The 23,205-nt window shown below is 39.9% G+C and overlaps 4 protein-coding genes across 4 annotated transcripts in view; 2 read left to right on the top strand and 2 right to left on the bottom strand.

The window, feature by feature from the left end:
- Nucleotides 1-319: 319 nt before the first annotated feature.
- Nucleotides 320-2,498, bottom strand: LOC105228050 (maltase A1). Its single transcript, XM_011207657.3, has 5 exons — nucleotides 2,317-2,498; nucleotides 1,199-2,238; nucleotides 757-1,100; nucleotides 560-703; nucleotides 320-492 (listed from the first exon to the last, which is right to left on the bottom strand). The coding sequence occupies exons 1-5, from the start codon at nucleotides 2,465-2,467 to the stop codon at nucleotides 417-419; spliced, it is 1,755 nt and encodes a 584-aa protein (XP_011205959.2). The 5' UTR covers nucleotides 2,468-2,498; the 3' UTR covers nucleotides 320-416.
- Nucleotides 2,499-4,468: 1,970 nt separating this feature from the next.
- Nucleotides 4,469-6,931, top strand: LOC105228052 (maltase A1). Its single transcript, XM_011207659.4, has 6 exons — nucleotides 4,469-4,727; nucleotides 4,802-5,838; nucleotides 5,902-6,049; nucleotides 6,207-6,402; nucleotides 6,488-6,628; nucleotides 6,698-6,931. The coding sequence occupies exons 1-6, from the start codon at nucleotides 4,568-4,570 to the stop codon at nucleotides 6,762-6,764; spliced, it is 1,749 nt and encodes a 582-aa protein (XP_011205961.2). The 5' UTR covers nucleotides 4,469-4,567; the 3' UTR covers nucleotides 6,765-6,931.
- Nucleotides 6,853-23,205, bottom strand: part of LOC105228051 (uncharacterized) — a 28,881-nt gene continuing 12,528 nt past the window's right edge. The window contains exons 9-19 of the mRNA XM_049451026.1: nucleotides 22,942-23,156; nucleotides 13,840-14,011; nucleotides 9,147-9,256; nucleotides 8,801-9,080; nucleotides 8,670-8,739; nucleotides 8,481-8,607; nucleotides 8,248-8,418; nucleotides 8,118-8,186; nucleotides 7,880-8,051; nucleotides 7,284-7,460; nucleotides 6,853-7,222 (exon numbers count right to left, since the gene is read on the bottom strand). Coding sequence (XP_049306983.1) covers nucleotides 6,978-7,222; nucleotides 7,284-7,460; nucleotides 7,880-8,051; nucleotides 8,118-8,186; nucleotides 8,248-8,418; nucleotides 8,481-8,607; nucleotides 8,670-8,739; nucleotides 8,801-9,080; nucleotides 9,147-9,256; nucleotides 13,840-14,011; nucleotides 22,942-23,156 — 1,808 coding nt within the window. The 3' untranslated portion in view covers nucleotides 6,853-6,977. The remainder of the gene's footprint in view (nucleotides 7,223-7,283; nucleotides 7,461-7,879; nucleotides 8,052-8,117; nucleotides 8,187-8,247; nucleotides 8,419-8,480; nucleotides 8,608-8,669; nucleotides 8,740-8,800; nucleotides 9,081-9,146; nucleotides 9,257-13,839; nucleotides 14,012-22,941; nucleotides 23,157-23,205) is intronic.
- LOC105228053 (probable cytochrome P450 4ad1) lies at nucleotides 15,194-22,977 on the top strand. The gene is made up of 9 exons (XM_049450830.1): nucleotides 15,194-15,518; nucleotides 17,721-17,830; nucleotides 18,147-18,441; nucleotides 19,382-19,451; nucleotides 19,707-19,833; nucleotides 20,604-20,789; nucleotides 21,764-22,022; nucleotides 22,145-22,333; nucleotides 22,524-22,977. Exons 1-9 carry the CDS (start codon nucleotides 15,353-15,355, stop codon nucleotides 22,748-22,750), a joined length of 1,629 nt encoding a protein of 542 aa, XP_049306787.1. The 5' UTR covers nucleotides 15,194-15,352; the 3' UTR covers nucleotides 22,751-22,977.

The raw sequence follows: 23,205 nt of genomic DNA, 5'->3' as shown, positions 1-23,205 counted from the left end.
AAAACTTATATTAATTACTGTACATGCATTAAGTAAATAAACAAGCACTTCTGTTGTGTAGTAGGTGCGGGCGTCATACGATAGCCATTACTTCTGCTTATTCTACACTTGAGCGCGCCATAACTGAAGCATTTACATACAGGCACAGTCATACATACAGTCAGTGATCTAACGATTCCAAGAGTAGCTGCTGCTTCAAATAAAGTAAATTTTCCTATTGCGAAAATATTCCAGAACTCGAAATTTGTGCGTAGAAAACTAAAGTTGGAACTTTTAGTAAAAATCAGTTTGGGAACCAAAAGCTCGAAAAATCAAAGTCTTTGATTTTGCAATGCAATACTTCTAACATTTTTATATATTTTTATAGTTCATGGTTACAAATTAACACATCCGTAACTTCCGTCCTTCGAAGTCCGTTATGCCTCACTAATCAAACGCAGCACATAGCCGTTGTATGCTTTCGCTTCCAACGAATCGGAGTCCACTTGTTGACTGCCGAAAAAGTAAACAATAATTAGAGCTTTCAGATGAATTAACACCAGTCCGTAACCACACTCACCCATTTTCCAAGCCAGACTGCAGTGAACTGGCAACAACCTCCAACTTGCCGCTCACGTAGCCATACAACTCATTAAAGTTCAAAGTCACATTTTGGTTGCCAATATTTAGAATTATGTAATATGCATCGCCGGTAGCAGCTTGCCTGCAAAATGAAATTTTCGCTAAAAAGTTCTCGAAGTTGTTACCGTAGCTCACCTCCTGTAGCTCAGCCAATTGTCGCCGACCACCGATTCGTAATCACCATCGCTGAAAGCGGGTTCGGATTTCCTTAAACCGGTCAGTTTTTTGAAAATCTTTAGGTGACTGTTTTCTGCCGCCTCTTGCGCCTGCACGTTGTTTGACTCGTACGACTGGCCCACGGGTAACCAGGTGCGATTCGCAGTACTGAAACCGGCATTTTTGGTGTTGTCCCAGAGGAAGGGCGTGCGCTCAGGATCGCGTGAATATTTCTGGTAAGTGTCGGGGTCAGCATTGCAGGCCTGTGGATCAACGCTATCCTCCCAGGACACGTAACCGTCTTCCAAGCCATACTCCTCACCCTTCAAAATTTTATCAGATTGAACACAAATAATGCTCAGAATACAGGATTTTTATATGAGAGGATTATATGATTATTATATGAGATATATGCACTTACGTTGTAGGTGACTGCAATGCCTGGCAACGTTTGCAAGAAGATATTCATGAGATCGGCGCGTTGAGCACCGAATCGCGAAGCCAATCTGGGATTGTCGTGGTTGCCAAGCACCCAGTTAGCGTAGACACCCTCAGGCATGTTATCCAACCAATGGCGTACATAGTAATCGTAGTCGGAAGCTGTGCTCTGGTTGTTCAGATCGGCCATCATCTCAAAGTTGAAGGGTATATTTGAACCGTTATGTACGCCATCACCATACATGCGCATAAGATTCTCAAAACTTGTGTAAGCCTCAGTGAGCAGCACTTTAGTGTCGGTATCATATTCAAGTTTCCATTGGTCCACAACCTCACGCCACTGATAGACTATATCGAAAATCTCAGGCAGCGAATTTGTGTAAATGTGATTCAAGTGACACCAATCATCTGGGTCGGGGCAAGAGCTAGTATCCGCTATAACGGGCTCATCGGGGTAGGTACCAGTTGTGGGATCAACATCAGCCTCGAATAAGAAAGGCACAGCGTCGATACGGAAACCATCAATACCACGCGCCAACCAAAATCTGAGCACATTCTTCATATCCTCGACAACATTTGGATTGCGATAGTTCAAATCTGGCTGTTTTATGCCAAATTGATGCAGGTAATATTGTTGACGTTGCTCATTCCACTCCCAGGCGGAGTAGCGGAATTGCGAAATCCAATTGCTTGGTGGCTGGCGTTCACCAGTGGTCGCGTTGATCACACCATCATGCCAGATGTAGAAATCACGATAGTAGGAATCATTGGCGACGGAACGTTGGAACCACTCATGTTCGTCGCTGGTGTGATTGGGCACAAAGTCCAAAATCAGGTGCAAACCAAGGCTATGCGCTTTCTCGATTAGCGACTCCAAATCCTCCGTCGTGCCGTACTCCGGCTGTACCTTTGTGTAATCCGAAATATCATAGCCGAAATCGGCCATTGGCGATTGAAAGATGGGCGAAAGCCAAACACCATCCATGCCAATGTCCTTCACGTAGTCCAATTTTTCGAGTATACCTGCATAAAGCAATAAATATGATCAATGTGGTGGCTTTAAGTAATGATTTACTGCAATGACCAGGATGCGCTGCTTACCATTCAAATCGCCTATGCCGTCGCCATTGCTGTCCTTGAAGGAGCGTGGATAAATCTGGTAGAAGTTGCCGTTTTCCCACCAGTCACGCTCGCTGTGGCTGACTTGGCACAGAGCGAAAGCGATTAGAAAGATGCCGAGAAGTTTCCCCATAATTCGTTAACAGGAAGTACTGCGCTACTGACCACAACCATTGCTCGTTCCCCATTTATAAGCGCTAGCTGTTGACATGTTGACCGCCGCTTTGCAGTATGGATAATAGAATTCAAGTCGAGGCGAGGCGAGGCGAGCAAATGTGTTACTTTGTTAAGCTAAAGCGGCTTTATCCACATGTTCTCTAGAAGTTACAGCATTTTTTGAAAACTATTGATTTGCTGTTGTGCCTCACCACAGCTGCGTAAACTTACACAATATTATTTGTTTACTTTTCATAACATTACGGTGCCGATACTCGGTGTGAGCTGAGTTTTATAATTTTTACCTCCATTTCACTGTTTTTCAATTCAGAACGTTCGTAGTCTATTGCTTAATGAATGCCTAAAAATTAGTGTTTGTTTTCACTGTTTTGTTAAGGTGCTTCTCTTCAAATATTTAGTCGAATAATAAATAAACAAAACCTGAACCCGTTATTTTTCGAAATACTTGTATGTATACATATATTTTACTTGCAAATAAACACTGCTGAGCTTTTGTCTTCAATTTTTCATTCTTGACTTCGGAAAACTACCGCAACTTTGTAAATAAAAACACGCCAATAAACCGTTTGAGAATGGATGCAAAGCTACGTAGGAAGTAGATAGCTAGGTATAGGGTGCATATTTTGAAATCAAAAATCTGATATCTAATATAAAACAGCAGGATGGAGTCATGTCTAGAAGTTCAGGCATGTGAGGAAAGTTCTCTGATCGCCATACACTTGGGAGTGGCCACAAACGATTACTTTACATATGGTTCAAGCAGCTCAAGACTTCCGGTTCTTAACCAAGTTGTGCGCTGGGTTTGGGACCCGCCACGTAAACGCTCCCAATGAAAAGGAACAAAAAGCCTCGGAAGAGAAACCCCCCTTTGGATGACGACCATGGCAAACGAATTAAGGACCCAAACTCTATAAGTCACTCATTATTCTCGTTCTGCTATAGGGTCAGAGGAATGGACGATGGCAACAGCTGAACAGATGAGTCGATGTTACCAGTTTTCGAGAGGCAACTTCTCTCTTGATTCATTGTACGTTGGCCACGGCGAATATCGGATTCGAAGGAATGATGAGCTGCATGAGATATACGACGACATTGACATAGTTCAGCGAATTAAAACACAGCGGCTACGCTGGCTAGATCATTTCGTCCGATCGGACGAAAACACTACAACTCTGAAAGTATTCGACGCAATACCCGCCGGGAGAAGCAAAGGAAGAGGAAGATCTCCACTCCGTTGGAAAGCCCAGGTGGAAAAAGTCCTGGCTTCGACTGGTTCTCCGATTGGCGCCACCTTGTGAAAAGAAGAAGCAACTGGTGCGCTGTTGTTAACTCGGTCATAATCGCGTAACCGATGCCTACGCCAGGAAAGAAGGAGAAAAAATAAAAATAGTTATTCAATAGCACTCGCTTTGTTTCCTTGCATAATATTTGTATTTGATAAGATTTATTATCATTTCAGTGTGCAATTTCCTTTTCCTCCCAAACTGTATTATCAGCCGAAGATGCTTTTGAGTGTGTACTAAACTTTCCTGTGAGAGCTGAAAAATTCCACAAACAATTGTTTTTGCTGTCTTCGTACCGAAAACAAAAATACAAATGTTGAAAAATCTGCCAACTCGAAGTGAAGTGCCGCTTTGACAATGTAGAACTGACAACTGTCACAACAGCGGCAACGCAACGTCAGCGCAAATCAAAATATTGCAAAATAAAAGCGCCATTCCACTTAAAGGCAATCGCATGTGAACCAAATGATCAACACTTTCATAGCAGGTGACTTTACGCGCTTCTCGAAAGTGGCTCACATAGTGTTTACAAAGCAATTGTTCGATAAAAATCACAAAAACCAGCACTCAATAATTATCAATAAATTTTTTTGCTGCTAATTTAACTTTTCGTGTGCTTCAGACACAAATCACTGCCTGCTTGCTATATAAAAACCCCCAAGAGCACAAATTTAATTAGTATCAATTTAGTAGCAAGTCCCCAACGAAGTTAGCTAACCGGTTTTATCGCAGAGTGTTTCAATTATTGTGAAATAGAAATAGAAATCGACAAAATGCAGAAGGCAACCACGGTGCTGTTGGCCGTGCTTTCGGTCCTGGCCTTATTTGCCACCAGTACCCAAGGCAAGGATTGGTGGGAGAACGGAAATTATTACCAAATCTATCCGCGTTCGTTTCGTGACAGTGATGGTGACGGTATTGGTGATTTAAATGGTGAGTTTTAGTGGAAAAAATATAGAAATGACCGCGACCTTAATACCCTTCGTATTTTTTCATAAAACCGACAGGTGTCACTGAGAAATTGCAATATCTGAAGGATATCGGTTTCACAGCGGCTTGGCTGTCGCCGATCTTCAAATCACCGATGGCCGATTTCGGTTATGACATCTCCGATTTCTATCAAATTCACCCAGAATATGGTACAATGGAGGATTTCGAAAATATGATCAAGAAAGCCAAAGAGGTGGGCATCAAAATCATACTCGACTTCGTGCCAAATCACTCCAGTGATGAGAATGAATGGTTCATCAAGTCGGTGGATGGTGATCCAGCATATGCCGACTACTATATTTGGCATAACGGCATTGTAAACGAAACCACCGGTGAACGTCAGCCGCCCAGCAATTGGGTGAGCGTTTTCCGTTACTCTGCTTGGGAATGGAACGATGTGCGTCAACAATACTACTTGCATCAATTCGTCACCAAACAGCCCGATCTCAATTACCGCAATCCAGCTGTTGTCAATGAAATGAAGAATGTTATGCGCTTCTGGTTGGGTAAGGGTATTGCGGGCTTCCGCATTGACGCTGTACCTTATCTCTTCGAAAAAGATTTGGACCGCTACAATAACTACCCAGATGAACCACTTATCGATGATGTAAGCACGTGCCCTGATCCCGATGACGCTTGTCACTTGAAACATATCTACACTCAAGATCAGCCCGAAACCCTCGATATGGTCTACCAATGGCGTGCGCTCGCCGATGAGTTCAAGAAGGAGCATGGCGGCGATACACGCATTCTGCTCACCGAAGCTTACACCAGCTTCGACAACATGATTCTTTATTATGGCAATGGCATACGAAATGGCTCGCACATTCCTTTCAATTTCGATTTCTTAACAAACCTCCAGAACGACACCAAGGCGCCGACGGTGGTGGAACACATCGAGAAGTGGTTGAATGCGATGCCTGAAGGTGTGATCGCCAACTGGGTGCTGGGCAATCACGACAACAAGCGTTTGGCTTCACGTTACGGCGTGCAACGTGCCGATCTCTTCAACATCCTGCTCCAAACATTGCCCGGCAATGCGGTGACCTACAATGTGAGTAGCAGATTTTTTTAACTAGTGAAGTGTGCATATCGAAATCCTATTTTCTTGTTTTAGGGCGAAGAACTAGCTATGACTGATGTGTATATTAGCTGGGAGGACTCCGTGGATCCACAGGCGTGTAATTCAGATCCTGACCGTTACTACGACTTATCACGCGATCCTGCGCGTACTCCTTATCAGTGGGATGCATCACCCAATGCCGGTAAGTGTTACAAAACTCAATTATGCAAAACTTTCATCTTATCTGCCTGTTGGCAGTTTCAATAACCATTTTGTCAGTGTACTCTAATATGTTTTCATTTACTCTTACTCGCATGCCTTATCAAGACTTTTAATATCTTCTTATTCAATCACAACAGGCTTTACCTCTGGTGACCACACTTGGCTACCGGTGTCCGATGACTACAAGCAGAACAACGCTTTGGCTCAGCAACGTGCCCCACAATCGCATCTGCAGATCATGAAGAAGCTCATACGCCTGCGCAAGGAACCGTCATTCCAGGATGGCGATTTCAACATCAAGGCGATCGATGACGATCTCATCATTTACTCACGGTATGTTTGCTGTCCCTATTGTTTCCATTGATTATATACATATAATATATTCTCAAATCATATCATATCTCTATATTCTTTGTAGCCAAAAAACTGGTAGCGATCTGTATGTGATTGTGCTGAACTTGGGCAGCTCTAATAAGACATTAAACGTTAACACTTACTACTCGTTGGGTCCCAAAGCAGAAGTGATTACGACCTCCATACAATCGCAATACGTTGATGGGTAAATTTAAATATACATACAAAACTTAACTCCAAATATTTTATGGAAATATTTTTTCCTTTTTCGCAGCCAAATTATTGATCCCACACAATTTAATGCCGAACCCTACGTGGGCACTGTCCTGGTGGCAGCTTAATGAATTACTTAGTCATTATGATATACATATTTATACATAAGATAAGCAACAAAAACCACTCAGTATACATGAACATCAAACAAACTAATTTAAGATTTATCGTATATTCATATTTATATTTAATTAGGAATATTTTAAAATAAACAAATGCAACCAACATTAAGAAATGACATCTTTAAATTATCTAAAGATATTGTTGCTGCAACCTCGGCTCTAAGGGCGCTCTCTTAGTCTTAGGAAAATACCATTCTCCGCTTTGAGGGTCAGCACGGCCGACAATATCGGGTCATACTTGCTTGGATTTGGTAACCGCTCTCTTTGTTCCGCCTGCGACAAGCCAATGAAGTGCCTCGAGTAGCCATCTGTAGACGCCAATTCGTCCAGAGGCGGCAGTATTTCGAAAGTGCGCACCACTTTCGAAACTACAGTTTTAACTTCGAGCAACGCGAACTTTTGTCCTTTGATAGGAGTTTGATTAGAAAATTAAATACATTGTACGTAATACTACAAATTACTTACCAATACAATTTCTGGGGCCCGCGCTGAAAGGCAGGTACTCAAAGGGATTTTGCGAGCGTTTCGTCGCACACCAACGATCGGGATCTACGCGGTAAGGATCGGGGAAATATTTCTCATTGTAACCGAGTGCCATCAGAAACAGATTAATGGTAGTGTCTACAGGCACAACGAAACCATCTGTGGCGAGAAGATTTATTTAAAAAAAATTAAATTAAAAATAAAGAGAAACAAAAAGAAGAGACGGATTAAATCGAGAGAGAGTGAGAGTTTCCTCTGCTGTATTGCTACAACATATTGTTATCGTCTGAAGTTAAAATAAATTTCAAACTTAGTAATTCAAGTTTAACACTTGCTGAGCCATATCGGGAATTTTAGATCGTAAGTCCCGAGTGACGCTTCCAATGAAACTTTCATCAGTCGAACCGTGGCTCTAGTAACTTAAAAAAAGAAGTGCTATGATAACAACTGATATAGTGCACTTGATAGATCTTCTACATAATTCCTCTTCATACTCCTCTCAGAATTCAGTAACCTTAAGCTTAAAAACTTCAAATTTTCAAATACTAATTTTCCTAGTGGGTAGCTCATTAACGCACTTATATCGTACTCCTTGTCAGTACGTCTGGCAACAATTGGTACGCTGGGATAGAGACGTAGTGACTCTTTTATCACCATATCCAAGTACTGCATGTCAGCGATCTGCTGGAAAGTGGCTTCATCCTTGAAGTTATCCCCCAATAACTGTTTTTGCTCGGCGTACACTTTTCGCTGTGCGAATAAAGAAGTCATTTAAATGTCGTGTTTGTTATCAGCTCTAAAAAAATACTAGCTTACTTGTATCTCAGGGTGCATGGCGAGCAAATACACTGTGAATGCCACAGCAGATGTGGTTGTGTCGTGACCCTAGTGAAGAACGTTTATAAATATTTCCGCCTGCATTTCTACTTGCCCAACACAAACTCACCTCAAACATGAATGTCGAGACCTCTTCGTAGATCTCTTCTTGCGTTAGCGGCTTTCCGTCGATTGTGGACGAGAGCAAAGTATCCAGAAAGGCCTGCTTTTTGCGTGAGAACTCATTCTCTTCTCCCTCCATTGTTTCAAGTTTGAGTGTTTCTCTACGCTTCGTTATAACCTAAAAGAAAATGCTGGCATAAATGAACCACTCCGTTTTTTATTTATTTATGTTTTTTGTACCTCATTTGTGAAGTCTTGTAGAGTTTTCAGTACCTTACAGTACTTTGGATAGTCTGGCGCAAATCTATATAAAAGATTCGACCTTTTCAGCGGATGAAACGCGCGCATGTTGATGTTGTAACACATGCTGAAGGAGAGAGCAATGTTATTGAGCAACAAAGTCATTTTAATGGGAATAAAGCTACTCACTCTTTGAATGCCTGCACTAGCTTGTGGTCATGATGATCCATCGCATTGATGTGTACACCCATCGCGGTATCTATTTGAGACCCAGAAAGCATTATTTGGTGTTAGTGTAATCAACTCCGCTGTAAACCTACCACAAATCACATCCATCGTTAGGTAGTGCGTCATATCTTGAAAATCGAATATGGAATCATGTTGCGATACTTTCCGCAGTTTTTCAATGAACTTATTCGAATTTTTGTTCATGTCAACGTGAAAGTTTTGCAAAATCTTAAAATGAAACGACGGTGTGATAATTTTGCGATGCGTGTGCCATTTGCGTCCCGTGCTGGTGAGGAGGCCAGTGCCAAGCCATGGATGAAGCATGTCGTAAATATCAGATTTATCGATCAGCGATTTGCTGGTCAAGATGTACTGTGGGGACGTATAAAGATACAAATGCATTTTCAGCGTGAAATTGCTACATTATGGCATAGTTACCTCTAAATCTTTTGCGTCTGAGACTACCATATTCCGATAGGGGCCAATGAGCACTCGATAATTGCCATGATCTGATTCCACCCACCATTGAAACAGTTTATTTAGTAATTCTGAAAAAAATAATGATAAGGAAAAATAAAATATAGAGAAAGCAAAAAACGTTTGTCGCCTAAGTTTCAAAAAAGTTCAGTTCAAATTATATTTACTATATATGTATGTATAACGGTACAAGTTGTTGAGTTCATCTGTGCATTCTTATAACTCTAAATGTTGGTATAAAGTTTAGATCTCAGCTGTCAGCGCTCAAACATTAACGGTGGCATTTTATGTTTTATTGATTTAAGGACTTATTGCATACTTATTTGACTGCGTTTGTCTGTGTGCGATCATGCAACCGGAAATTAAAAAGTTCCCTTGTGTAAAACCAATTCTAAATAACGATTTCAGTGCATGCTTAAAATTCCAAGCAATGCGTGAGTATTTTACAGGTTTAGCAACATAACCGATGTATCTAAACATACTCATTAGCAACATACAGGAATTCACCACATTTGAGAGAATACATACTCATTAGCAACATTTTGCAATTCACCACAGTTCAGATCATACTCAATTATGAATACTCTCAGCCGCTTAGCGGTGCTCAATAAGTACCGCTCACTTTGCACTGCTCTTTCACAACGCAACGCTCTCTGCTCTTCGCTCATAACAACGATCGGCAAATAAACAAAACACCGCTGTCAGAACAGTTAGCTGAAGCTTTTACTATTTTTATTGTTATTGTTTACTTAATTTTTTGAAATTTAGTACATATTATTTTGTATGTAAAACAAAGCTTGTGATTACTAATTCTTAAACTGTAACTAACGGGTTTAGAGTTTTGCAAAAAAACGAGATTTATGTAAGTACATGTACATATGTATGTGGGTACATGTGTCTGAATCATTGTGATTATTCAAGTTGCTTTTATAGTCGCATTTAATTGCGGTTTATACGATCGCTTTGATTTTCAAGTTCAAGCTCGCCGCTTGTTCGATTATAAAAGTATTAATTGCTGCAGGGACTTAGCAAAGCCAAGCACGCAATTACAAATGCTGTAAGTGTTGCGGATAAACAATAAAAATAAACATTAAATATTTTATTACTGTCTGTCAATCGGAGTTATCATAAATTATTTACAATGCTAACAGGTCAATTAAAAAGTCTCAAGCCTGGCAGATAGATGGCGTTACTAGAACTAAATCCATATGATTTTTAGCTAATTTTGCCTGCAGAAACGTTGAGGATGTTGCAAAAAGCCTTTGGGGATCAAAGTCTGTCTTCTAAAGGTGTTTACAAGTGGTATAACGAGTTCAAAGCCGGTCGTGAGAGTGTTGAAAAAAATGTGGTGTCAAATCGGCCAAAGACATCGACTGATGAACATCACGTCAAACAAGTCAAAGAAATTGTGCTTGAAAATCGTCGATTAACTATAATTTGGGCATATCATTTGTATCGGTGCAGGCGATTTCGAAAGACGAATTGGCCTTGAGAAGAGTCAAATCTCGAATGGCTCCAAAAACACTCAATTTGTTCGAAAAAACTGTCTAACATCTGTGAACCAATGCTTTTTGACTATCAAAACGTAATGAAACGCATCATAACTGGAGATGAGACTTGGATGTAGGCTTACGATCCCGAAACAATCGATCAATCGAGCGAATATCGTGCTAAAGGCGAGCCATACCAAAAAATCACGTTAAAGTCGCTCAAAAATCAAGGTCATGTTGACAGTTTTCTTCGATTATCGTGGGGTGGTGCATTATGAATTCCTTCCCCCGGCATAAATTGTCAACAAGGAATATTATTTGAGCCTTATGCGCCACTTTCATTAAGCTATTCGCCTCTAGAGACGAGAATTATGGGCCGAATACTCTTGCTTTTTGTATCACAATAATACACCATCTCATACTGCATTGGTTATTCGTGATCATTTCGCCAAAAATTCAACAAATATCGTTCCGAAACCACTACATTCGAATGATTTGGCCCAGTGGGACTTCTGGCTGTTCAGCATAGTCAAAAGACCACACCGAGGACACCGTTTTGACTCAATTGACGATATAAAAGCTGAATCGAATAAGGCTCTACGACGGAGGGTTTTTCCAAGTGCTGCATGTTAGGATATTTGGCATAATTGTATTGCAGCGGGAGGCAATTACTTTGAAGGAGAAATGGATTTGTAAGAATAAATAAATATTTTAAAAATATACATAGTATAACAACCTTTCAATTTGATCGCAGTAGTATATGTAAAGCAAAGTAGCCAATATGTCGTCCTAAAATTCATCCCTGTGAAACATATTCGCATACATGTGTTGCATTAAAAAAGAAGAGTGCTGCTTTTAGTTACATTCAACCAGGTCCTACTGTGCATTCATAAACACTTAGCCATACTTTTCGTTTACTGATAAGAATTAATGTGAGCCTCAGTATAAGTATATAAGCACCTGTTGAACAAAAAGAGATTTCATTGGCATTCTCCCAGCAGATGCGTACCTGAAGACTAACTTTGCTATACATTTAAGACCAATTATCTGAACGATTAGTTCAACTCCATACTTCACAGTTCGATCCCTCCTGCTTAGCAAGGTTTTGTATTGAATCAATCTTAGTGTCAACGAGATTCGTTTAACGAAATTGCCACACAGTTTTGAAAACAATAACTCCAAGCAGTTTTGGATTGGTTTTCAGATAATTGCTTTTGATACTTTCCGCAGATCCAGCGTTGTGCCGGTGGTTTATCACTAATGTAAATATGTTGTTGTAATTCAATACATAGCACTTTCACGGACGATTGAATTTCGGTGATAACTGCAATCACGAGCACTAGATAAGCGACCAGAATCGGCATGCGAGACGGGTTTTCAACAGTAAAGCACAGCAAGTATTGGGACTGGTATGTACATATATATTTATGTGTATATGTGCGCATGATCTTTAATTTCCAAAGATATGTAAATGAGTGCTACAGTGAATATTATCAGTTTATGCAGCCGCGGTGCATAATACGAATATGATAACCGCTTATGGCCGAATACCAAAGGCCGTAAAATTTACATAAAATATAATGCGTTTACTAAGAACATTTTTATACCCTGAACAGGGTATATTAAGTTTTCCAGGATGTTTATAACACGCAAAAAAAACACCAGAGACCCTATAAAGTACGCATAGAAATGAATAGAGTGTCGAGCTGAGTCGTTTAAGCCTTGTCCATCTAACTGCTTGTATATTTACGAACTAGTCCCTCAGTTTTTGAGATATAGATTTGAAATTTTGCACACGTTCTTTTCTCGCCAAGAAGCTGCTTATTAGTCGGCACCGATGATATCGGATCACTTTAGCATATAGCTGTCATACAAACTGAACGTTCGGAAATAAATATTTGTATGCAAAACTTTTTCATTTGACGAGATATCTTCACGAAATTCGGCATGGATTATTATATAAGGCAGTAATGCAATATCTGCAGAAATTGTTCAGATCGGATCACTATAGCGTATAGCTGCCATTCAATGTAAACAATCGGAATGAAGTTCTTGTTAGAAATGTGATCTATTTGTGAAGGGTATAATAGCTTCTGTGCTACCAAGGTTAACGTTTTTACTTGTTTATATATCTCTTATTTATACATTCACTTTGCATACAAGTAATCGATTCTGTTTGAATAACAAGTTTCAGAGTTGAGTGGAAGTTAAGTCTTCGATGCAACGGTTCATATACTATGATTAGTAATTCCAGGTTTTCGTCAGATATTTATAGCAAAAACAAATGCATTTAAATAGAAATAAATACGCAATACTTAAATAGATCTAAGGTTGATTAAATAATTAAATAACATACATAGCTAATGATATATAATGATGCTGTTATTAAATCGCATCAAGTTTTTATCGCGTCCAGATACCAAAATTGCTGTGAATGTTTGCTCAGTAAATTTATAACAAATACAATTAAATTCCCCATCACAGCCAGTACTTATTACCGAACACCTCCTATAACCAGACAAAGTTCGTAAACACAACTTTTTTACTTATATTGTCATGGCAAACCAATTCTAATGACCTGGCATGAGTACGTTCCAGTGATTGCACACGGACACTTATTGATCGCATTTATTATTTCAATATAAATATAGCTCTGAGTTGCAGCTTCTGACACGAAAAGTATATTTTAAATGCCCCCATATACGGACAGCTCCATTAGCCGGACTCAAACACTCCGGTAATGAGTAATTTCACTGTATTATCAAAAAAGAATTAAGCGATGCGTTACTCACTGATAAAACTATATGTTTTATACCAGACAGATTAAGATAGATTACTTTGTCCAAGCAATGACTTGCAAAAAAATGTGAACCTATTTAAAAAAATAAATATTTGTTTATTACTCAGTTTAAGCTGATAAAAAACAACAAAGAAGTTCAAATATTAAACGAGTATAAGATTACAACTTGTTTGTTCTAAAATTAATTAAAATGAATAACCACAAGTAACAAGTTCTCAACAATTTTGTTTAATGAAGTATTGAATAAAACAAAAGTAACTGTATAGGTTACGATACTCCAACATATTATCGCCGAGTCCAACTCATTTCACACATATGTTACATATATAACAGCGCTGCTTCCCAACCTTTCTCACTTTCTTACCACTTGGCGTTTTGCCCACTTGATGCGCATTTCCCAAAACTGGTAAAGCCGGCGGTCCTGGCAGCTTGTTCAGCTGCTTAACTTTGCTATAATTTTTCACTTCCAAGTAGAGTATGGCAAGAATCGGTGCCAGCAAAACACCATACAACAACAGCAACCACATCTCGAATTGCTACACACTTTTCGTATGAAATGAATGCACGTATTGTAAACAGTGCCAAGCAAAGCGTTGCGGAATTTGAAAACTCGTTTAAACCGCTAGAGACGAACGCCGATCGTCAACTGAATGTAGCTCTCCATGCGCGACGGCATTTTAATATTCAAAAAACTTACAGTTTTCAGCTAACTGATAAGATAAGAGCATTTGCTACACGCGACAGCCTAAAAGTAGGCAACGCTTACTTTGCGAAGACTACAGTGAACGCTGTGAGCATTGCAACAAGATCGGTGATCATTAGCTGGATTCATTAGCACGGGATAGACGCAAATAGGGCTATAATTAAGCCAACAAAGTACCGTTGTAAAGCAAAGTTTAGCTGAAATTAATTTTTGGAGCGGTTTTTTCGAGTTTTCTTTAATAAATCCAGCTTTTAATGTAATCTTAAGCCTTTTTTAAACGTTTTTACAGACACACATGTTACTTTCAATGGTTATTATGTACACATATGTTTATATGTGTAGCGTATGCGCCTGACATTGATACTCCATTAAAAGCGACTGATTGCTAATAAATTTGGCGATATGTGCGCGACTGCACTTTACATGCAAAAACACCAAAAAAGTGATCAACAATTAATTTATTTTTAGTTTACGATGAATTCGTTATCTCAGCGCGAAACAGGAGGATTAAAAATGAAGAAAAAAAAAAAGCAAAGTGATCCTATTAATCTCAAAGTGAATGAATTTTGATTTTGGGATTATTTGCTCTTATGTCCGTTTTCTCAATGTCTGGTTAGCAGGCAGTTAAGTTCTGGTTAAAAAAAATTTTCTTCATCGAAAGAAGGTATCTTGATTGAGTTTACCAGAACTTAACTGACAGCTGACTGCTAAGCAGATATTAAGAAAACGGAATCTCAGAATCAGAATGCATTCACTTTGAGTGTGAGACTTTTTGCCTACAAATTTAGGTGCTTGCTCATAATGAACTCAATGGTGCGCTTATAATAACCGTTATATTTGCTATGCTTATGCTTGTTTATTATTAAACTGCGTTAAAACATTATTGAGAAGCAATGGTTGCCTTGTTGAACCTCATACAAAGTGCTCGTTGGATAAATGTTAGATAAGCCTTGTTATCTGCAAGCGAATTGGCTCTTGGACTATTTCTACCTTTGAGCCAAACAAAAATTTCTTGAATCGATTATCAGTTGGCTGTCAGCTAACGTCAAGTTAAAGTCGTCACGTCTATTTCTCTGCAACTTTCCAAAAAAAAAAAAAAACATAAAACTCTGCATGAAGCTAAACTAATTCCATTTTTTTGCTGTAAAAAAGCCGTGTTTGTGCTAGTTTCCAAATGTATTTACTACTCTTGACAATATTTCTGTTCACGCTAATAGCGTGGAAGGGCTTAAAGTTGCTAAACTATATTGACAATGTTATGGGCATTATGGAGATGATCCCAGGGCCAACGCCATATCCATTTGTGGGCAACCTTTTTCAGTTTGGACTCAAACCAGACGGTAAGTAGCAGAAGTGACAAGCAAGTTTACATAAGACAAAATTGTTTTGAACATCATGCAATATTTATTAATAATCAAGTAATGTGTCAAAGTGCAAAGGTTAGGCCAGTAAAGTTTCGCATGACACATTGCGCCGCTGTATGAAAAGGTAAAAGGTTTACTCAACACGTCTTGTGAGGTGCATTCAACAAATGAATACTGAAAGTAATTAATTTTTATTATGAAATGTATTTGTACAAGTAATTTATTAACAAAAACACAACAACGGAATATACCGCTCTTCACTGATTTTCTCAGCTGATGGTTATAGAGTAGAGCATCCAGTCCGCGACTAATTGACTTTTAATAGCCGCGTAATATTTCTGGCAGCTTAAGCGGTTCTCTTCTCAACAGTTGCACAGTTATTGGTGCAATTAAAGTACTATATATGGCATTTATTACAGTTAATAATTTCGATCGCGATAAACCAAGCAAAACAAATGCAAAATAAACATTTGTACGTTCGCTCCGACTCGAAAGATACAGAGTTCAGAATTTGAGCGTTATTGTGATAAAATACTAAACTTTTATAAAAATAAAATAATAAAAATAAAAATCAAACTTTACTCCATTAAGGGAATTCTGCATTGACCGAAACAAATGGTAGTCCGATGGTGCAAGGTCAGTGCTATATAGTGGATGCATCAAAACTTCTCAGCCAAGCTCTCCCAGTTTTTGCCGAGTCATCAAACATGTGTGTGGTCTAGCGTTGTCCTGATGGAAGACGAAGCATTTTCTGTTGATCAGTTCTGGCCGTTTCGATTGCTTGCTTGAATCTCAACAGTTGTTGTCAACAGTTGTTGTTGAGCTTCACCACGCTTGGACCATGATCTTTCTTGCACATTATTATCGTATTTGATCCACTTTTCGTCTCCTGTAACCATTAAATTTCTCGCAGAGATTCCGTGTGGTACCCAAACATCGAGCATCTTTTTGTAGCCAGCCTTTTTAAATGAATCAAAATCGTTTGATGACGAATGTTTATTTTCTTACCAATGTCTTGGCTGCTTATGTGATGGCCCTTCTCAATCTTTTCCATAATTTCATTGACTTTTTCAACGATGTATCCAGAGCGAGATGCACCTTTCACATCGAAATTTTCAGAACGGAAGCGAGCGAACCATTGTTGTTGTACACGAACTTATGAGCACGAAAGTAAACAGCTGACGACTGTATCGGTAGAACCAGATAAGCTGAATCCGAAGCGAGCGAGCTCTCGAACATCGAATGCAGTTCGGAGCATTAAAAATATCGATTGTTTAAGTTATCCAGCACATAGTCCTGACTTGGCACCGAATAACTTCTTTTTATTCCCGTCCGTAGAAATTAAACTCAGGGATGGACGTTTTTCGGCATCTGAAGAGGCGGTTGATGTGTTCAAAACACATGTTTTGGATAAACTTTAATCTGGATGGCAAAAGTGCTCCGAAAATTGGTTCATAAGCACGCAAAATGTATAGATTTCCATGGAATTAAAAACCAATACAACGATTTTCGATAATTAAAATGTGGTTTTGTTCCTTAATCCCAAAATATAAAAGGCTACCTGCGTAAGTGTATTTTTTATTAAGCCCACATGTAGTAATCACACTTTAAAAAAAATACATACGTTTTAATCTGACCTGTGTTTTTCGATAAGAAAGCGGTGAAACAGTGTCCCATTTTTATTGCTATTTTTGTAACGTTGAACTAAGATTTTAGACCGGCTTTACCCAATAAAAGCCCAAACTATTTTAAAGCCAACCAAATCCAAGGTTTGCAACAAATCCACGTTACTCTAACGGATATGTGACAAAATTAGGCGCAACACAAAAACTCAATTTATATTATGGCAGTAAAGAAAATAAAATAGTCTACGTCACTTATGGAAATTCGGAAATTTCTCTTCAATGCTACCTACAACAAATACCAATGAAGATTTTTGCACGCAGAAGCTCTTTATCCTAAAGCAACCTTTCTTAAAAATGCGGAAAATTCCATTCCAGCAAACAGTGTTACAAAGCTTATTGTTACCTCTCGGTCTATGAAATTTACCGGGTTCACAAATAAATTGCACAATCATACATGCACAGGCACCCAAATGAGTATGTAAGCTCACATGCTTCTGCTGGAATTTCAGTAACGCAGCGCTTAAAACAATTTATTTGCCCTTTTTACTTGCAGAATATCCAAAGAAGATTTTACAGTATTGCCGGAAATATGACTTCCAGGGCTTCCGTTCGGTGGTGTTCTTCCAATATCATGTCATGTTGAGTGATCCGGCGGAAATTCAAGTAATTTCATTTGCTAGTGCCCATAAGTCATGACACACTCACACACACACATATAAGCATGCATGAGCCGCATAAAGACGACGACACTTCGCACATTTCACCAGCCCCGGCTACATTAAGCCCCAAAACAGCACACATGTAATCACGCAGTGTTAATTCTTCAACGAAGTGTAGCAGCTTTCATCTTTCGACGAAATTCCTGTCCGCATTTTGTACACGAATTCACACACATACACTTACAGCACCCGAAATTCATTATCATTTACAACTACTTTGATTTACTGTTATTATTATTATTTTCCCCCGCTTACCACAGAACATCCTCTCGAGCTCTACGCTGCTGTACAAGGAGCACCTGTACTCCTTTCTGCGTCCTTGGCTGGGCGATGGCCTTGTGACCGCCGCAGGAGCGCGCTGGCTGAAGCATCGCCAAATCTATGCGCCGGCATTCGAGCAGCAAGCAATTGACGGTTATTTGCAGGTGGTGCATCGTGCTGGCAAGCATTTAGTGGAGAAGCTCTCAGAGCGCGCTACTGCAGCCGCAGATGGCGTGCCGAAAGTCTTGGACGTGCAGCCATCGTTGGGCAAATGCACCTTGGATATCGCAGTTGGTAAGTTTGACTTGTTCACGCTGGAGGGGTGTCTGGGGATGCAGACAATTCTGATTGACGTAAATTATTGCGCGTAAATTGTGTGCAATGTGTTGTCTGACAAGAATTTCATTGATTTTATTTTTCCAATTTTGTAAAGCATAGGGTTTGTCCGAAAAGTAATAGGACTGATTTTCTTCCGACTGTACTTCGGAGCGTGCGCGTAATGACTGGATTCGGTAGAGGGCGTTTCTAGCTAACGAACGAGCAGCTAGTTTGTTGTTTCCTAGCACCTAGAGAGTCAGAACAAACGTTTTCGCGCGACGTGTTTCTGTGAGTGTTGCAAACCGAGAAGAAGGCTTACTCAGAAGTTGTTTTAGCAAGACGTGGAGTGTTTTGGTGGCACCAGGCCATTTCGGAGGGAGATCGTTGATGAAGACCGTGCTGAGAGACCTGCGACTTCGATCAATTGGGTCGGTCAATTGGATCCGACAAGACAGCGCAATCGATGGGAAGTTGCACCACGACAACGCCCCGTCTTTGTTGTGAATAGCTACCTAACCAAGGCCAGTATCCCAAAGCTTTCGCAGTCGCCCTACAGCCCAGATGTGCCAAGGACTTTTTTGTTTTCTTGCCTAAAAAGGCCGATGAAAGACAAGCATTTTGAGACGACAAAAGGGATTCAAACTGCAGGCACCTCGGCTCTCAGGACTACTCCAGAGAATGCCTTCCGTGACACCTTCAATGCTTGGAAATCCTATTTGGCAGCGCTCCATCGGCGCAGAATAAGCCTATATTTGGTTTTGGTATTGGTTCTACAAATTGTTTTTAAATCGACTCAGTCCTATTACTTTCTTGACAAACCTTGTAAGTGCGATATATGTACGAGTATTTAGCCTGTGTCTAGTCTACCCTTATCATACATAAATTGTCTAAAAGCCCTAACGTTTCTCCTCTACAGAAAATGCTACAGGTATAGCGAGTTTCGAGCTGAACGACGGCAGAACCGAGTTGCACGCGGCAATTATTGAGTAAGTCTAACGGTAGCTCGCTCACACACTCGCTATTTCATCATTGCCAGTCCTCATGTGCCACCTCACCCAACACTGACTTTCATTTTCATTCAATATTTTCAATCCAACCAACAGTGTTGCCAAAACATCTGTCTCCCAATCGAAACTGTTTTCATCCAATTATTTCGGTATTAAATGTACATACGCACATTCTTATGACCACACTCCGACACGCGTGCTCAAACGGTATATAAATATTATATTTTCCCGTAGCCTCTGCGACGTGATAAAGGAGCGCACATTCAGCATTGTAAAGCGCTTCGACACGCTTTTCCAATTAACGCCACATTATTGGAAACAACGCACCGCGCTGAGCACTCTCGAGTGCGTAATTAACAAGGTAAACAGGGATATTTATGTACGGCCGCTGGGGATATTTTGTATTTATGATTTTATTGAAAAATGATTGCGCTGTGAAGTTGTAAATTCAATGAATGGGATTTGTCTTTAAGCAATGACCGTCAAATGAGAATATCTCGCCATTCAAATTGCATTTCCAGGGAAACCTTTTTGCTCAGCCAAATATACATGTAAGGGATTATGCGAAAAGCTCAGCAAAGTGGACAAAGGTGTCGTGGCACTGAACAAAATCGGTCGTAATGCCAACAGATTACTGCAGATGTACCGCAAACAGCGTTATTGAAAGATTCTTGTTCTCGGTCTTTAAGGCACACGCACGGGCCTTCCATCCCACTTTGCTTTGCATTATTCTTAAAAGATTTTGCTTGGGTGCCACCTGCTGGTGATTTACAAGCGCGTGTTTAAAAATTAATAAGTATGTAAAATGTCGTTGCTGAGCGTTTGGCGTCCGTCTTCCGCAAAATTTCCTACCCAAGTGCTGAAATGTATCTTTGGTGGCGCCAGTAGGTGACACATGGGCATATGTAAGCACACATGCATACATACACAGGTACATATATATGTATGTGTAGCGGTATGCGCTCTTTCAACTTGAAAATGCAATATGCGAAATATGTTAATTGAGTGCACTTTGCCGACCGTCAGCGCCATTTCAGCCGGCGCAAATACTGCGCGTGTTATATTTTCCGACTTTATTATGTTTTTTTTGGGTGTAAATATGTATTTTTATTGCACGCACTTTAATTAAAGATTGTCGATCAACGTCGAGAAAGTCTGCAGGCGTCTGCGGCTCAGCAACCAGGCTTTCGGGAGCAGCAGCCGGCAACCGGAAAAATGTTGCGTCCGTTCCTTGATGTGCTCTTGCAGGCGAAGCTGGATAGGCGTGCGTTGACCAATAAGGAAATATTCGAAGAGCTCTCCACATTTATATTTACGGTAAATATGGTAACAGCTATAAGTATGTATATGTGTGTGCAAGTTACTGAAAGGTTGGCAGCAATTTGAGTTAAACTGTTGTTGCCTGCGTGTAATTTATTGCATTATTTATATGGGAAAATTAACTTAAATTAAAGTGGAAATGGTTTATTTTCACAGTTCAGGAGATTAAAGAGAAAAATATTTAAAATCCCTGATGTCAGATTTACTCCCTTGTATGCATTAGAAATTAAGAAAATTCCAATATTTTTGAGAACCAAAGTATGGGTAGTCGAAAAAGTATTTTCGTATTTCTAATCAAACTTCAACTTATTTTTTTTTAATTTATAATGAACTTTAATGAACCATTTGGTCGACCATTTTTTACCATTTTTCCGTTAGAGACATTATTCCAACAGTGTAAAACGTTTTCTCTTAAAACTGATTTCTCGGCAAAAAACTGCGACAAGTAATTTTCACAGACTTCTCTTGAAGCATAACCTTTCGAGGCGTCAATCCTGGCTTTGCGACCATTTGTTGAGCTTCACCACGCTTGGACCATGATCTTTTCCTCACATTATTATCGTATTTGATCCACTTTTCGTTTCCTGTTACCATTCGCCTCAGAAAGGGTTCGATTTAATTTCGTTTCATTCGGTCCATTAAGAATATATAGAGAATTTCTTCATTATTTTCACTCATTGAACAGCTGTAACTTTTTTTCAACTTCTCCGAATTATTTTTTTTCGGTTAAAAGAAACTTAAAATCTCACCTTTTCAACACTATAAGCTATGACACAATGTGATTGGTTGCACTGGAGACATACGACTCCAACGACATCTATTGGCGAAATACGAAAAAACTTTTTCGACTACCAAATTGCCACAAATAGCCTTATTATATGGAAGGGTAATTTTTTAGTCCGAAAAGCACACAAGCATTCTTAACACAACGTTCACACACTCTCAAGGTCAAATGATTTTTTTGCTCACAGGAACACAATTGCACCGCATCTGCGCTGTCTTTTACCCTGTACGTCCTTTCTCGACACGCAGCCGTTCAGGAGAAGGTCTACGCCGAGCAGCAACGCATTTTCCGCACTGAATCAGCCGCGCAGTTGGCACGTGTGCCCAACATTGAATGCACACATTTGGAGCAGATGCGCTACTTGGAGTTTGTAATACGCGAGACATTGCGTCTGTATCCGTCGGTGCCATTAATTGCACGCACCAATCGCAAGGCAATCGATATCAGTAAGTGAAGAGCCGTAAACTGGCGCAAGTGTTGGCCCGGTTTCGCCTACTCGGCAGCAGTCGGGCGTACATTGTTTATGGGTTTTACTTTGTCGTCTCTTTATTATGCTCTGCTTTGATAGATGGTACCAAAATCGCCAAGCGCACAACCGTTATTATGTGCCTGATAGCCATGGGCTATAATGAAAAGTACTTTGACGAGCCGACCGTATTTCGCCCCGAACGCTGGCAGCATATCAATAAGGACGAGGCGGCGGGTCTGCAGGCCTTCAATAGCGTGCCTTTTAGTGCCGGACCAAGGAGATGCATTGGTAAGTCGTTGAATGTCTGTCACTTCGAGTGCAGAATGGAGTGTAAATAGCTCGGTGCGTTAAGCGTATATGAATGAAAGCGTATCTGTAAAAGATTTTGTATTTTATAGCTTTCTCTTATACGTTGAACTCATATCGTCTGTCATGTTTTCTAATGTATTGCAAATGCCGTTCCAATCCTCTTTTACAGCCGAAAAGTATGCCATGTACGAACTGAAGTCGCTGCTCTCAATGATTGTGCGTAACCTGGAAATTTTACCGGCCAAAGATGGCCTGCCATCAGGCATAAACGATCACTCACGCTTAGACTGTGTGCCACAGAGTGAATACGATCCCATACTGAATATTCGTGTGACGCTCAAGTCCGAAAATGGCATACAGTTGCGACTAAAAAGACGAATGAACGCCAGTGAGTAAAAAAAATTGGAAAGTAAAGCCGAACACAACTGGCAGGAGACATAAATATCTTCAAAAAATATGTATATAGTATTGTTCTTAAGAGTTATAACTTTGTATAATATATGACTAAATATTTTCAATTACTGAAGCATTTATTTCTATAACAAAACTGTAAAATCATTAAAATTTTTCTAAATAAATTGTGCTCAATATGCTCTGGGTCTCAGACGTATATACAAGCCGTTTACAGATTTTAAGGTTAGAAAGAAGCCCAGCCGTGCATCGTATGGATTGTCAATCTTATCACCGCGATCTGCGGGGTTATGTATGCCTTTCGATAGTCCATCCACTGCAGGCAATATGTTGAAGTGTCGGATGATTTTCGAAAGTGTTACTTTCAATTCCATCATGGCGAATTTTTGACCTAATGAAATGAAATAAGTAATAAGCTCAACTTTGTACAGTGTATGACC

This window comes from Bactrocera dorsalis, chromosome 3 (assembly GCF_023373825.1).
Source record: "Bactrocera dorsalis isolate Fly_Bdor chromosome 3, ASM2337382v1, whole genome shotgun sequence".
Classification (NCBI taxonomy): domain Eukaryota; kingdom Metazoa; phylum Arthropoda; class Insecta; order Diptera; family Tephritidae; genus Bactrocera; species Bactrocera dorsalis.
This window is presented reverse-complemented; position numbering and strand designations above follow the sequence as displayed.

Bases quoted from the DNA above. Each gene is read 5' to 3' on its own strand.
- LOC105228052 (XM_011207659.4), top strand. From the start codon at position 4,568: ATGCAGAAGGCAACCACGGTGCTGTTGGCCGTGCTTTCGGTCCTGGCC. The intron at 4,728-4,801 runs GTGAGTTTTAGT...TAAAACCGACAG, and splicing joins CGGTATTGGTGATTTAAATG to GTGTCACTGAGAAATTGCAA. The intron at 6,403-6,487 runs GTATGTTTGCTG...TATTCTTTGTAG, and splicing joins GATCTCATCATTTACTCACG to CCAAAAAACTGGTAGCGATC.
- LOC105228053 (XM_049450830.1), top strand. From the start codon at position 15,353: ATGTATTTACTACTCTTGACAATATTTCTGTTCACGCTAATAGCGTGG. The intron at 18,442-19,381 runs GTAAGTTTGACT...TCTCCTCTACAG, and splicing joins CACCTTGGATATCGCAGTTG to AAAATGCTACAGGTATAGCG. The intron at 22,023-22,144 runs GTAAGTGAAGAG...CTGCTTTGATAG, and splicing joins TCGCAAGGCAATCGATATCA to ATGGTACCAAAATCGCCAAG.
- LOC105228050 (XM_011207657.3), bottom strand. From the start codon at position 2,467: ATGGGGAAACTTCTCGGCATCTTTCTAATCGCTTTCGCTCTGTGCCAA. The intron at 2,239-2,316 runs GTAAGCAGCGCA...TGCTTTATGCAG, and splicing joins CGGCATAGGCGATTTGAATG to GTATACTCGAAAAATTGGAC. The intron at 1,101-1,198 runs GTAAGTGCATAT...AAAATTTTGAAG, and splicing joins GCATTGCAGTCACCTACAAC to GGTGAGGAGTATGGCTTGGA.